Source organism: Pseudopipra pipra, chromosome 24 (assembly GCF_036250125.1).
Source record: "Pseudopipra pipra isolate bDixPip1 chromosome 24, bDixPip1.hap1, whole genome shotgun sequence".
Lineage (NCBI taxonomy): Eukaryota > Metazoa > Chordata > Aves > Passeriformes > Pipridae > Pseudopipra > Pseudopipra pipra.
The window spans coordinates 903,208-915,243 of NC_087572.1; the positions used below are offsets into that span (position 1 = coordinate 903,208).

The 12,036-nt window shown below is 56.4% G+C and overlaps 1 protein-coding gene across 1 annotated transcript in view; it reads left to right on the forward strand.

Moving 5' to 3' along the window:
* The window catches only part of COL8A2 (collagen type VIII alpha 2 chain), a 29,722-nt gene extending 18,176 nt beyond the window's left edge, over window positions 1–11,546 (forward strand). Inside the window, exons 2-3 of the mRNA XM_064635351.1 lie at window positions 2,051–2,250; window positions 6,694–11,546. Of these exons, the coding sequence (XP_064491421.1) occupies window positions 2,085–2,250; window positions 6,694–8,615 (2,088 nt within the window). The 5' untranslated portion in view covers window positions 2,051–2,084 and the 3' untranslated portion in view covers window positions 8,616–11,546. The remainder of the gene's footprint in view (window positions 1–2,050; window positions 2,251–6,693) is intronic.
* The last annotated feature ends 490 nt before the right edge of the window (window positions 11,547–12,036 follow it).

The following is a 12,036-nucleotide window of genomic DNA, read 5'->3' on the forward strand; positions in this document are numbered from 1 at the left end:
AGCACCAGAGACCCCCTTCCTTAAGGGATGGACACACGTGCCTGGGGGGCTCAGGCCAGGCTCCCCCCATTGTCCCATAGCCCCTTGGGAGTGTGGGAGCAGGTGGAATGACCCGGCTGGACCAATGGAGAACGCACAGGAGAGTCCATGTCTGGAGCCACCGGGTGACAGAGGGCACAGGGAACTTCATTTGGTATCCAGCACACAGCAAAACTGTGGCCAGATTCCCTTGTCCTCCTCCCTTCCCTCTGGCTCTGTTTTCCTTCCATCCTGTGTCTCCTCAAGGGCAGGGGAAGCAGCACCCAGTAGTGAGGGGCTGAGCCACCCCAGGGTGCTGTTCCCACGGCAGCATCCTGAAACCAGCCCGGCAGAGGGGAGGACCAGGGGCGAATCCAGCTCAGGTGGGAGAGGAGAGAGCTGGGAAGGGAGGGAGGCAGAGACAGAGGCACAGGGGTCATACCAGGTAAGGAAAACAAGTAAATAGCTGATTCAGGGGTTTGTTCTCCTCTTTTATTTAACAGAAACTGTATTTTTACAGCTGCAATCCCTTAAAATGGGATTCTTTTTCCCTTAAACAAATCCTTGTAAAATAATGCTTCATAAAAGAAGCGTTCCTCTCCTCGACCCTGAAGACAGAAAAACAATGAGGCCGGCGAGGCCCCGGCCGTGCTGCCAGGGAGGCCGAGAGTGGCTGCCACGCGTGTCCCCGGCAGTGCCACCCGACCCACAGCCACGGCTCCGGGTGCTGTGGTGGCTCCGGCTCCGCTCCGGCCCCACGGCTGAGGTGGGATGGGCAGAGCTGAGCTCCTCTCCTGGCATCCCCCACAGCCACCTGCATCCTCACAGCTCCATCACGCAGCCGGTGGCAGGGCCATCCCTGTCCTCTCCTGCCCTCAGCTACTCCGAGGGCATTTTCCAGGCAGGAGGAGCAGCAGTCAAGGCTTCCTCATCCCTGGAGACTTCAACAACCTGCCAAAGCCCCTGTGGCATCAGAAACAATCTTGTGCCAGGGCTCCCTGCTCCCTTGACTTAATTTGGTTTAATTTTTTTCTAATTTGGGGGGGGTTGGGTTGTTTTTTCTCTAGTCTGCAGCTTTTTTTTTTTTTTCCACTGCTGCTTCAGCAAAAGCGATTCAGGAAATTCTGATGAAATCCCGTCGCGCAGCAGCCCTGCCCCTGCTCCCCAGCAGGACAGGCCGGGAGCTTAATTCTCATTAATAACCACCACGGGTCAATTATTGCGAGAAGGAGGAAAATCAGCAAAAAAGCTCTTTGGCATCACGTGTTGTTTAAGCTTCCGAAAATAAATGTTCTTTGCAAATCAATCTGTTTGCAGCTCTGCAGCGTGGAGCCGGCGGGGAAAGTTGCTGGAGGAAGAGAGTATTTATAGAGGGGGTTTATTTTAAATAAACAAGCACTTAAGGCTGAGGCTGCTGCTCCCTCGCTGATCCCTCATCCTCCATGTGAGCCCCCGGCGCTGCCCGCGAAGCGCCGCAGTTGAGCCACAAACGGGAGTCTCCAGCTCCAACATTGTGGGTTTGGTCCAGCACCCGTTTGGGAGACTCAGCACTCACCTGGCTGTTCCCAGGGCAGGCAGAGCTTGGCAGTGGCAGCCTGAGCCTCCCACAGGAGCCACGGCCACAGGTCTCCTCAGGAGAGCCCCTGCTCACTTGAGGAGTGTGACAGCAACATTGGGTTAGGTGGGCTGTGGGTTTTTCATTTGACTTTTTTCCCTCTTATGTGCTAAAAATATCAAGAGAGCCTGGTGTGGAAATAACCCCAGACTCACAGGTGCCAGGGCAGCCTCTGTAAGGCTCTGCTGGGCACCCACCGTTGGTTATTGCTCATAAACTGTGTGTTCACTGTGCATCTCCCAGTCACGGCGTGTCAGGAAGGGCGACGTGTTCAGGGCATCTCTGGTCCACAAAAAGGCAAATTTGAGGGAGTCCTGCTCCCACTGGGATCCTTCCCAGGCTCTTGGATGGTCCCTGCAAGGCAGAGGGGACAAGGGGGGCCGTGGGTGCCCACTCTCACTGTTGCTTTGTCTGCAGGAGCTGTGGGAGCAGGAGCAGGAGCAGGAGCAGGATGCTGCCGGATGCCGTGGCGCTGCTGGTGACGATGGTGATGGTGGTCGGCCCTCAATCAGCCGTGGGAGGCGGCGTGGGGGGCTATGCCCAGGTCAAGTACATGCAGCCCATGGTGAAGGGACCCCTGGGACCACCGTTCCGTGAAGGCAAAGGGCAGTACCTGGGTAAGGGCCGCGCTCTGCGGGGGAATGGGAGGACACAGGAGAGCTGCTGGCACAGCAGGAAGGGGCTGTGGCACCCCAGAGCCACCGGACACTTGTCACCTCCTACCCTCGGGGTTGGAGCCCCTGGGAGTCACCTGGCATGGCCGAGGGTCCAAAACATCTTTGGCAAAGCACAAGGGGCCTTTTGAGTCTCCTTAACCCATTGCAGAAGGACAGGATGGACACAGGGAGAGGCTCAGAGGCCCCCCCTTTGCTGGGGCTGGGGGGCACCTGTGGGTCCCTCGGTCTGGGAGCTGGGACACACAGGGGACCCTCCAGCCTCTTGCTCCCACCCTGCTGCCCGTCCCAGCTGTGAGACACAGGAGCCCCAGCGCTCACCCCCTCTGCCTCTCACTGCTGTTAAACCTGAGCCGTCCCAGCAAGGCTTTTTCCACTCCTCCACCTATTCCGTTTCCCTGTCTGTGTTTTGCACCAGCTGGGAAAGGAAAGAGTGCCAAGGCCAGAGCTGAAACCCAGTCTGGCAAGGGAAGAGCAGGAGAGAGACATTTCCTCCCTCAGAGAGCAGCAACCAGAAACTCCTCAGACGTTAAATCGTTCCCCATGGAGTGACATGTGCACTCAGAGGGGCCGAGGCTCCAGGGCCATCGCTCCACACAGCCAGGGCTGCAGGGCCCCCAGCCTTCTGTCACCCCTGCCCACAGCTGCCCTTGGGACCTGTGCCCATCCCAGGCTGCTGGCAGTGCCACAGGATGGGGCAGCGCTGGGTTTGGGTGCCCAGAGCTGCCAGGTCGGTGCCTGGCCCTCGGGAAGAGGTGCCAGAGCCTCCCTGTGGGTTCTCACAGACCCTGACGCTCCCAGGAGCTGAAGTCCTGGCTCTGGGAGGAGAAACTGGAGAAGGCTGGGCTGCCGGTGGCTGATTTACTGCGGGGCTGAATGGCTTATCAGGAGTTCAGCTCAGCACATGTGTCAGAAAACACACAGCAAAATCTGGAGCCGAAGCGTGCTCTGAGCCCCCCCTCCCTGCCCCCTTCCCAGCTGTTGTAAAGCTGCTCCCTGAATCCCAGCCAGAGCCAAAACCTTCCAGCGTAGCACAGGAACACTTCAGCTGCTGGTGGGACTGGATTCAAATCTCTCCCTGCTGTTTTCCTTTCTCTTTTCTCCTTCTTCCTATGCACGGGAGCGGCCTGTGCTGCCTCGGAGCAGCACCACCTATTGTGGGGAGAGCAGCAAATGCCAGGCTGGGGCAAGGTGTGGTTTGGGCAAGCTCTGCCAGCCTAGAGCAGGCACACAGGGGACACTGAGTAGGGCAGAGCACAGCAGTCCCATGGGCATTACTCTCCTGAACCCCTGGGAAAGAGAGGACAGGTGGGGGACACAGGGACGCAGCAGGGACAGCTGCAGCCTGAGCCACCAACTGCGGGGCTGCATGGAGGCAGCTGGGGAAGCCGGTGCCTCCTGGATCCCACCGAGCTCCCATCTCTGCTTAACCTCTAATTTGGCAAGGAAAATCCCTGCTGGCCTTCTGCCCTGCTCGGGGAGCTCAGCTGACTCGCCGCGATGGCGCGGGGCTGTTCCGTGCCCCCGCGGGTTACCCTGACCCGGCGGGGAGCTGGGGGGGCCCCCGGCTGCCCCAGCCCTGGGATCTCCGGCTGGGGAGCCACGGGGGGGTCCCTCCTGCCTCCAGGTGCCACCTAGTGAGGGACAGGTTCCCTCAGGGTGCCAGACACCTTTTCTGACCCAAAAGCTGCTGCCCCAGGAGCACGGAGGCAGCTCAAGTGCTAAAATGCTCAGAACGTTGAAGCAGAGATCTGCACATTGGGGGTTATTTTTGGCAAAACTGAAACCACGTCCGTGGTTCTGCTGCCAGGTAAACCTACTGCTGGGTGCTGTGCTGGGACACCCACTGCCAGGGCAGAGCTTGAGAGGTGCTAAAACACTGATCCCACGCAATGTCCCTGTGAGCCTGTGAAACTCTCTCACGAGACAGGGCTTGGCAGCAGCTCTGGAACGAGCTCAGCCAGGCTCCGCCACGGAGCAGCCAACCTCTCCTTCCTGCAGTGTCATCCGGCGGCGCTGGCCAGGCCCGCTGCTGGCTGCTCCTGGCTGGGAACCACTTCCCATCCCGCTGGATTATTCCTCTGATGGCCGGTCTGCACTGCTGGGTCCCTTTTCCAGGCATGAGAGGTCCTTACCGGGATGAGCACAGCTCTGGAGGGGCTGAGCACCCACCTGGTCCGTGCTCCTCAGGAGGTGGGACACTCCGTGGTGCCCAGGTGGGGGCTCACAGGGGCCATTCCTGCCCCGTCCCCTTCCCGCTGCCCCAGCTGGCTCCACGTAAACGTTCATGGCAGCTCGAGGGGAGCACAGAACCCCACGCTGCTGCTGTGAAGCGCAGAGCTCCGAGACATGTGTCTGTGGTAAGACATGGGCTTTTGAAATCGGACACCAGCGGGGCCGCAGTGTCCCAGTTTCTCTCTGCTAACGGCCCCGGTTTGGTTTTCCCGTCTGCTTTTTTGGCCGCCTGCGAGCTGGCAGCTCCTGCCTGGCGTTTCTCTCCGCTGCCTTGTGTGAGAGAGTGTGTGTGTGCTTTTTCCTTCCTTCGTGGGCTCAGCTGTAGATCCTTGTTCTGATTCCATGCAAAATGACCTAGAAAACTAATTCTTTTCAAACCATTGCGAGAAGAAAAAAAATAAAGTAGGGGGAGAAAGCACATTGAAATCATCTTCTGGAGAAAATTTTTTCCAGGATTCAAACCCCAGAAATTGTGCAGCACTGCACAGCTTCCTTGCTCTCTTTCCCACATGGTTTTCCGGGGTGAGGAGCAGGAGTTTGCAGAAATCCAGTGGCAATGTCATGACAGACAAGTATTTCCTTCATCAAGGGAGCCAAGTGACCGTGGCTACAGCTGGGGCTGTGGGCCAGGCTTTGATTTATAGATAAGCTCTGAAAATGTTTCCATTACCCAAAGGAAAACACGCCAGCACCAGGCTGGGAAGGGCCAGAGCTAATTGCTGTGCTTAGGGCAGCAAAGCCACCTCCGATGCTCCGGGAGCGGTGCCTGCTGCTGCCACAGTTATTCTTTTCACGTGTCTCAAATCTCCCCTAAGCTTTTCCCATCGAGTGAGGAAATCTCCATGCTGGCAGATCCCAGCTCTATGGGTGTCCCTGCTCCCAAGGCCATGCTTGGCTCACTGAGGGGGCCGGGCTGGCAGACCCTGGGGACCCCACTGCCTCCTCCACAACACCATGCCCAGGCACATCATCTCATGTCCTGCTCCCATCCCAGTCAGGATTCATTCCCATCCCAGATGGAATCAGTACAGATCTCTTCCCAACCGGAATGATCTACCTTAGGCAGATTTGGTTACAATTCACCCAAGATGTCAAGGCCCTTTCCTCTGCCTTTCGCGTTTCTCGTCATCGTCCTGTGTAGGTGCGAATGTCAAGTGTTTCCTTCATTTCAAACTTCCCAAAAAAAGAGTTTGTCTGATTTATTCTTTGTCACCCATTCCCGGTGTCACGTGGGAGGTGACACCCTGCCTGGGTCGGCCTCAAGGAGTTATTTATGCTCACGTCTGCGCTTTCCATGCCGAGCTGCGGTGGGCATGTCATCTGCCTCTCCTCGCCTTAGGAGACTCTCAGCCCATTAGTTTCTTTCTTATATCCGTTTGCAAAAGACCTCAATAAATTCTTGAAATGTCAAGTGGTTGCGGCCTATTCCCAGCTGGGCTGACTCATTTGGACAGAGCTGAGGCTGCGTTTCCCTCCCAGCTCTTGGCTTCTCCTCCATCTCCAGTGCTTTTTTCCTTTTTGGTTTTTCTCTGCCTTGCTGGACTAGGGAGCTGTGCCAGCGAGCACTGTGGGCATGGCCTAACCCACACACCCATTGCCTCCTCAGGCTTTCGAGTACATGTCCAAGAGTTTTCTTTTTAATCCAAAAGGATTAAAGGTCTCCCGAGGCCCTGGACTCGCGGGATGGGGTGAAGGGATTATCCTCGGTCTTGGCTTGCTCTGTCGCCATCCTCTCAGCTGAGCCCAGGCAGGAGCGACTGAATCCCACGGTGCTTTTGAGGCCGCTGGGAAGTGAGGCAGCAGGAGATTTGAATCCAGCTCCTAAAAACACCCTGCAGTAACTCATCACCAAACAACGCTGCCAGAGCCCAAGGCAAGCGCTGGTTGTGCCGACACCTTCCATGGTGTCACCCGACATCCGTGGAGGGATGTAAGGCTGGGATTAGCACTCTGGGCTCTGGCTTGGGTCTTGTCTTAGGACAGGCTGGCTGATGTGAGCCACTGTGGCCACGTTTAAATGAAGGGTCCTCCTGTAAGCCCAGCCCAGGCAGTGCAGAGGCCCCAGTTCCGACATCCCAAGGACATCCCACAGTGGCACAGTCCTTGTCCACTGCTGGCCCCAGTGACGCTCCGTGTCTCCTCTCTCCACAGACGTGCCACCGATGCTGCCCATGGACCTCAAAGGGGAGCCAGGACCACCAGGGAAGCCTGGCCCACGTGGACCCCCTGGGCCCCCTGGCTACCCAGGAAAACCAGGCACAGGGAAGCCAGGAATGCACGGCCAGCCTGGCCCCGCTGGGCCTCCTGGCTTCTCGGGCATTGGGAAACCTGGCATCCCAGGACTCCCTGGAAAGGCGGGTATGAAAGGGATGCCTGGGGCCAAGGGTGAGCCCGGCATGCGAGGGGAGCAAGGGCCAAGAGGACTTCCCGGCCCCCCTGGGCTGCCCGGGCCAGCTGGACTCTCCGTCAACGGGAAGCCGGGTCCCCAGGGTGGCCCCGGCCTGCCCGGCTTTCGGGGTGAGCCTGGCCCGAAAGGAGAGCCGGGTCCCCGCGGAGAGCGAGGGATGAAGGGTGAAAATGGTGTGGGGAAGCCGGGGTTACCAGGGCCCCGGGGGAATGGGGGCCCTCCTGGCCCTGCAGGGCCCCCCGGGCCTGTTGGTGTTGGGAAGCCCGGCCTTGACGGGCTGCCAGGAGCACCGGGGGGCAAGGGCGACATGGGCCCCCCGGGCGGGCCTGGTGTCACCGGGGAGCCTGGCCCTGTGGGGCCGCGGGGCCCCCCTGGGATCGACGGGATCGGGGTCCCGGGCGCTGCGGGGGTGCCAGGGATACAGGGCCCCATGGGGCCAAAGGGAGAGCCCGGGATCCGCGGCCTCCCAGGTCTGCCAGGCCCAACGGGTTATGGGAAGCCGGGTTTGCCTGGCCTGAAAGGAGATCGTGGGCAGCCGGGGGCACAGGGAGCCATCGGCGACAAGGGGGAACCCGGCGTTGATGGGGAGCCCGGTGAGCCAGGCCCTGCTGGCATCATCGGCCCGCCAGGCCCACCGGGCTCCATGGGGCTGCCGGGCAAGCACGGGCTGCCCGGATCCAAGGGGGACGTGGGGCCAAGTGGGCCCCCAGGAATGCCGGGGATGCGCGGTGACCAGGGCCCCAGTGGCTTTGCTGGGAAGCCAGGGGTGCCGGGAGAAAGGGGCCTGCCTGGGTCAGTGGGACCCCCTGGCCCGACAGGCCCCAAAGGAGAACCAGGGTTCATCGGCCTCCCAGGGGTGCCCGGATTAACGGGTGGCCCCGGGCCCAAAGGGGACGGCGGGATCCCAGGACAGCCAGGGCTGAGGGGCCCCTCAGGCATTCCAGGATTGCAAGGACCCGCGGGTCCCATGGGGCCGCAAGGGTTACCAGGGCTGAAAGGGGAGCCCGGGCTCCCTGGCGTTCCTGGCGAGGGGAAGACCGGCGAGCCCGGAATGGCCGGACCCATTGGGCCCCCCGGAATGCCGGGAACGCCGGGGCTGAACGGGCCACCGGGCCCACCGGGGCCGCCCGGGCCGCCGGGAGCACCGGGGGTGCTGGACGAGACGGGCATCGCGGGGCTGCACCTGCCGGACGGCGGCGTGGAGGGCGCCGTGCTGGGCAACGGGAAGCCGGGCAAGCCGCAGTACGGCCGGGGGGAACTCGCCGCCCGCATCGCGCCCGCCTTCACCGCCATCCTCACCTCCCCCTTCCCCGCCTCCGGCATGCCCGTCAAGTTTGACCGGACCTTGTACAACGGGCACAACGGCTACAACCCGGTCACCGGGATCTTCACCTGCCCCGTATCCGGAATCTACTACTTTGCCTACCACGTGCACGTCAAAGGGACCAACGTCTGGGTGGCCCTGTACAAGAACAACGTGCCGGCCACCTACACCTACGACGAGTACAAAAAGGGGTACCTGGACCAGGCCTCGGGCAGTGCCGTGCTTGAACTCAAGGAGAACGACCAGGTGTGGGTACAAATGCCCTCGGACCAGGCCAACGGGCTGTACTCCACGGAATACATCCACTCCTCCTTCTCTGGGTTCCTGCTCTGCCCCACATAACGGCTGTTGGGCACGTTTCCTTTTCACCCACTTTAGCCATAAACTTTTTTTTTTTTTTTTGATAAAAAAGTGTTTTAAAATTAATACAAAAAAGAAAAGTCACTGGGAAGAACGCGCAAGCCGCTGCTGTGGGACCTTGCTTCACGCTGTTTGATCCAAGAGTCACGAGGGTAATCGGGAAGGAGACATCTACCCATCTATCTTTCTTTTTTTTTGGGAAGGGAGAAGGGAGGGAGGGGAGCAACTTCCTCAGCAAAGCATATTTGGAATAAATTTTACCCCAGTGACTGGACATCAAACACAGAAACATGCTTGGGATGGCAAGGATCTGGCTCTGTGATCCAGAGAGGGGCGGCTGGAAGACCGGACCCTCCTGGTCTGTATCAAGTGCCCTCGTTCCCCATTTGGAATGCTGGATAAATAAATCCAGCTGTGTCATGGCTGGTGTGTTTGGTAACCTACGCAGGGTCCCAGCACTTACACAAACCCGTACAGCGGCAGGGATCCATGCTGGATTGAGAAATTTCCTTCCCAACCATCAGATGCCCGAGTTCCAGGCTTGCTGACGCCTGTTTTTCCAGACTCTGCTTTGGGGCAGTCTCTCCGATTCACTCCGGATTCAGTGTGGTTGGATTTATAATCCTAAAAAGTGGAACATTTTGCATAAGCACCTTCTAAGAAGTAAATATTATTTTGAACACCCCCCCCCAGCACCTTTAGGAATTAAAACATCCAGGCACTGGTACCTGGGAGGATGGCACAACCTGTTCCAAAGGAGGTGAGGGAACCTGGAACCCCTGGGATGAACAACCATCCGCTCTCTCCATTCACCTGCTGGGAAGTCCAAGGGCTGGTCCTGTCCTGTCTGTCTCTGCAGCCCAAAGACTTGCTTGGCCTCGGGAGCATCTCTGCCCACACAAGGATGGCACTGTGAGCCCGGCTCACGGTACTGCCAGCTGTTGTGCCACAAGGAAGTGCCACTGATGGACAACTTGCTTTTCCTGTTTATTTCGGGATGTGGGAACTTTTGCATTGGTGTCCCCCCTTGCTCTGGGGATCTTGGCATTAAGAAAAAACAGTATGGTTCTAACTGCCCATGCAGTGATTTCACCACGGTGCTATGATCCACTTCACAGTGTTACTTACAAGTGTAGTGCAATAGGTACCTGTGACAGGGCACCAAACATGGGCCTGTGACAGGGCACCAACCCCGGTGCCACTCGGAGACTTAGGTTAAAAAAATCAGCATCTCTCTGTTGTTACCACTTCATCTCCCCAGTGCTGAAGCGTTACTGACCTGAGTATGAGCTGCAGGGTTCTGGGCCAGGTGTGCACAGCAGTGCCCACCTGGCTGCTCTGTCCCTTGGCACAGGCAACAAGGGAATCCATGGCTCTGCAGGTTTCTCACAGTAGAACAGTCACGCCACTCACAGGACAGGGATTCTGCTCATCCCAGGCCAGGAACACGCTGCTGAAGTCAATCCATGTGCATCCCACTGCATGTCCCTCTGCAAAGGCACATCCTTGAGAAACACCAACAGTGTGGTCACCAGCTGAGCACCTCTGACCTTTGCATTTTCCTACAGCCTGTTTGATGGTCAAAGAAACAGCAAGGCTGGGACTGAACTTGTCCTCCAGATGGACTCTACAAGATATTTAAACAACTTTCCTTTTCCTATTTCTGGTTTGTTTGTTTGTTTTTCTCCTCAAGCCTGTCCTCTGTTTCTGCCTCTTGCCATCCAGGGCTTCCTTTTAAAAACACACCTATTCCTGAAATTAAAAAAACACAAGAAGGAAATTGGCAGTTGGAAGGGCAGTGCTCCAGCCACTGCCTGTTGGGGCTGTGTCCCCTCCTGGGATTTTCTCTCCTTAAAGCTGCAAGTTTCATGCAAAGATGAAACTTCTCAAGCTGAAAGGTGTCAGATCCCACTGGACATTTTTAACTCCTGAGGGCGGGGCGGGGTCAGGACCATTTGGGCTGTGACTGTAACAGGTTATTTCCCAGCAGGAACAGGACCCATACACAGAGAGTCCCTAAAATTAAAAGGAGAAGCTCTGATGTTTTTTCCAAGCCCAGGTTTGGGAGCGGAGGGTGCTGGCAGGGGATTTATCTCCTTCCCTGTGGAGAACAGGGAGGGACTCTGCTGGTCTGGCCCCATACAACCTGTGCAGAGCCAGGAGCTGCCACACCTGGTGGGAGCCTCACCCTGCTCCTCAAAGCGACTTATTTATACTGTGCCTACCCTACATCCCACCTCTTTTTGTTCTGTTCTGTTTCACTCCAAACTTCTTGTTCGAGCTGGCAAAAAGCAACGACCAAACTCCTCACTGTAACCACCCCCCAGATTAACTCCTTCGTGCTGTAGATATTGTTTTGCAACTCCACTTTCCCTTCATGTGCAGAGCAAACCCATAATCACTCCTTGCAGCTATTTAACCTCTTACATTTACACACTAGTGGAAAGCAAAGATATTACACGCACATAGTTAGGCTAAAAAAAAACGATGCACAGGATGAGGGAGGCTGTTCACTCTCCAGAAGGATTTTTTTCTGGAATACTGAGTACATATTCGCCAGCAGAAAGGATTATTTTCTGTCGTGTGTGTGAGCGCGTGGGATTTTGGTTTCAATCACAAGAATAAAAAAGGTTGGGTTGGATGAAGTGTCTATTTTTAATGCTGAAAACTGCATTACAATGTGCATTTTTATATACAAATTCTTACTATTTTTTTTAAATTTGCCTCTAGTATCTTCATTTCTAACCTAGTATATAGAGGTTTTTAGTTTTGTAAATACTTATTACATGCACTGTCCTAGTAAAAGTTGGTTTAAAATGCACTCTTTGTGACCCAAAACTGGCCTGCTCTTCACAACTAAAACTGCAGTACTTGATTGTATTGACAAAACATCAATAAAACTTATTGTATAAAGGTGGGCTCAGCTGTGCTCTGTCCTGGGACTTGCTCAGCCTCACACAGTTCTCTTATACTCTCCTTCCTCCTCAAATCTCCTCACTCACACCCAGCAGATTCCCTTGCTGATATCCTTATGCAAGAGGTTATTTCTTCTGATTAAGGAAAAGATTCCTGTCTCCAGAAGTTCAGTTTTAAAAAAGGATGAAACCCAGACCCTTCCAGTCAGGCAGTTATTAATTTGAGGAATTTAGGGTGAAGCGTTGGGGATTCCCTTTCCCTTCTATGTGTTTTTTTTTTTTTTCCCATGATTTTTTATTCTACAGCCAACCTCCATCCCAAGTGATCCAGAAACAGCCAGGACTGGTGAATCACCTGTAGCAAAGCACCTTCTGAGGCTCAGAGTACAAAGAATAAAGAGAAGAAAATGTGTTTTCCCACCTGGCAAAGGAGACGTTCCTTGTAACAGGTGAAGCACTCCCAGGGAGGCCAGGCTGCCATGCAGGCA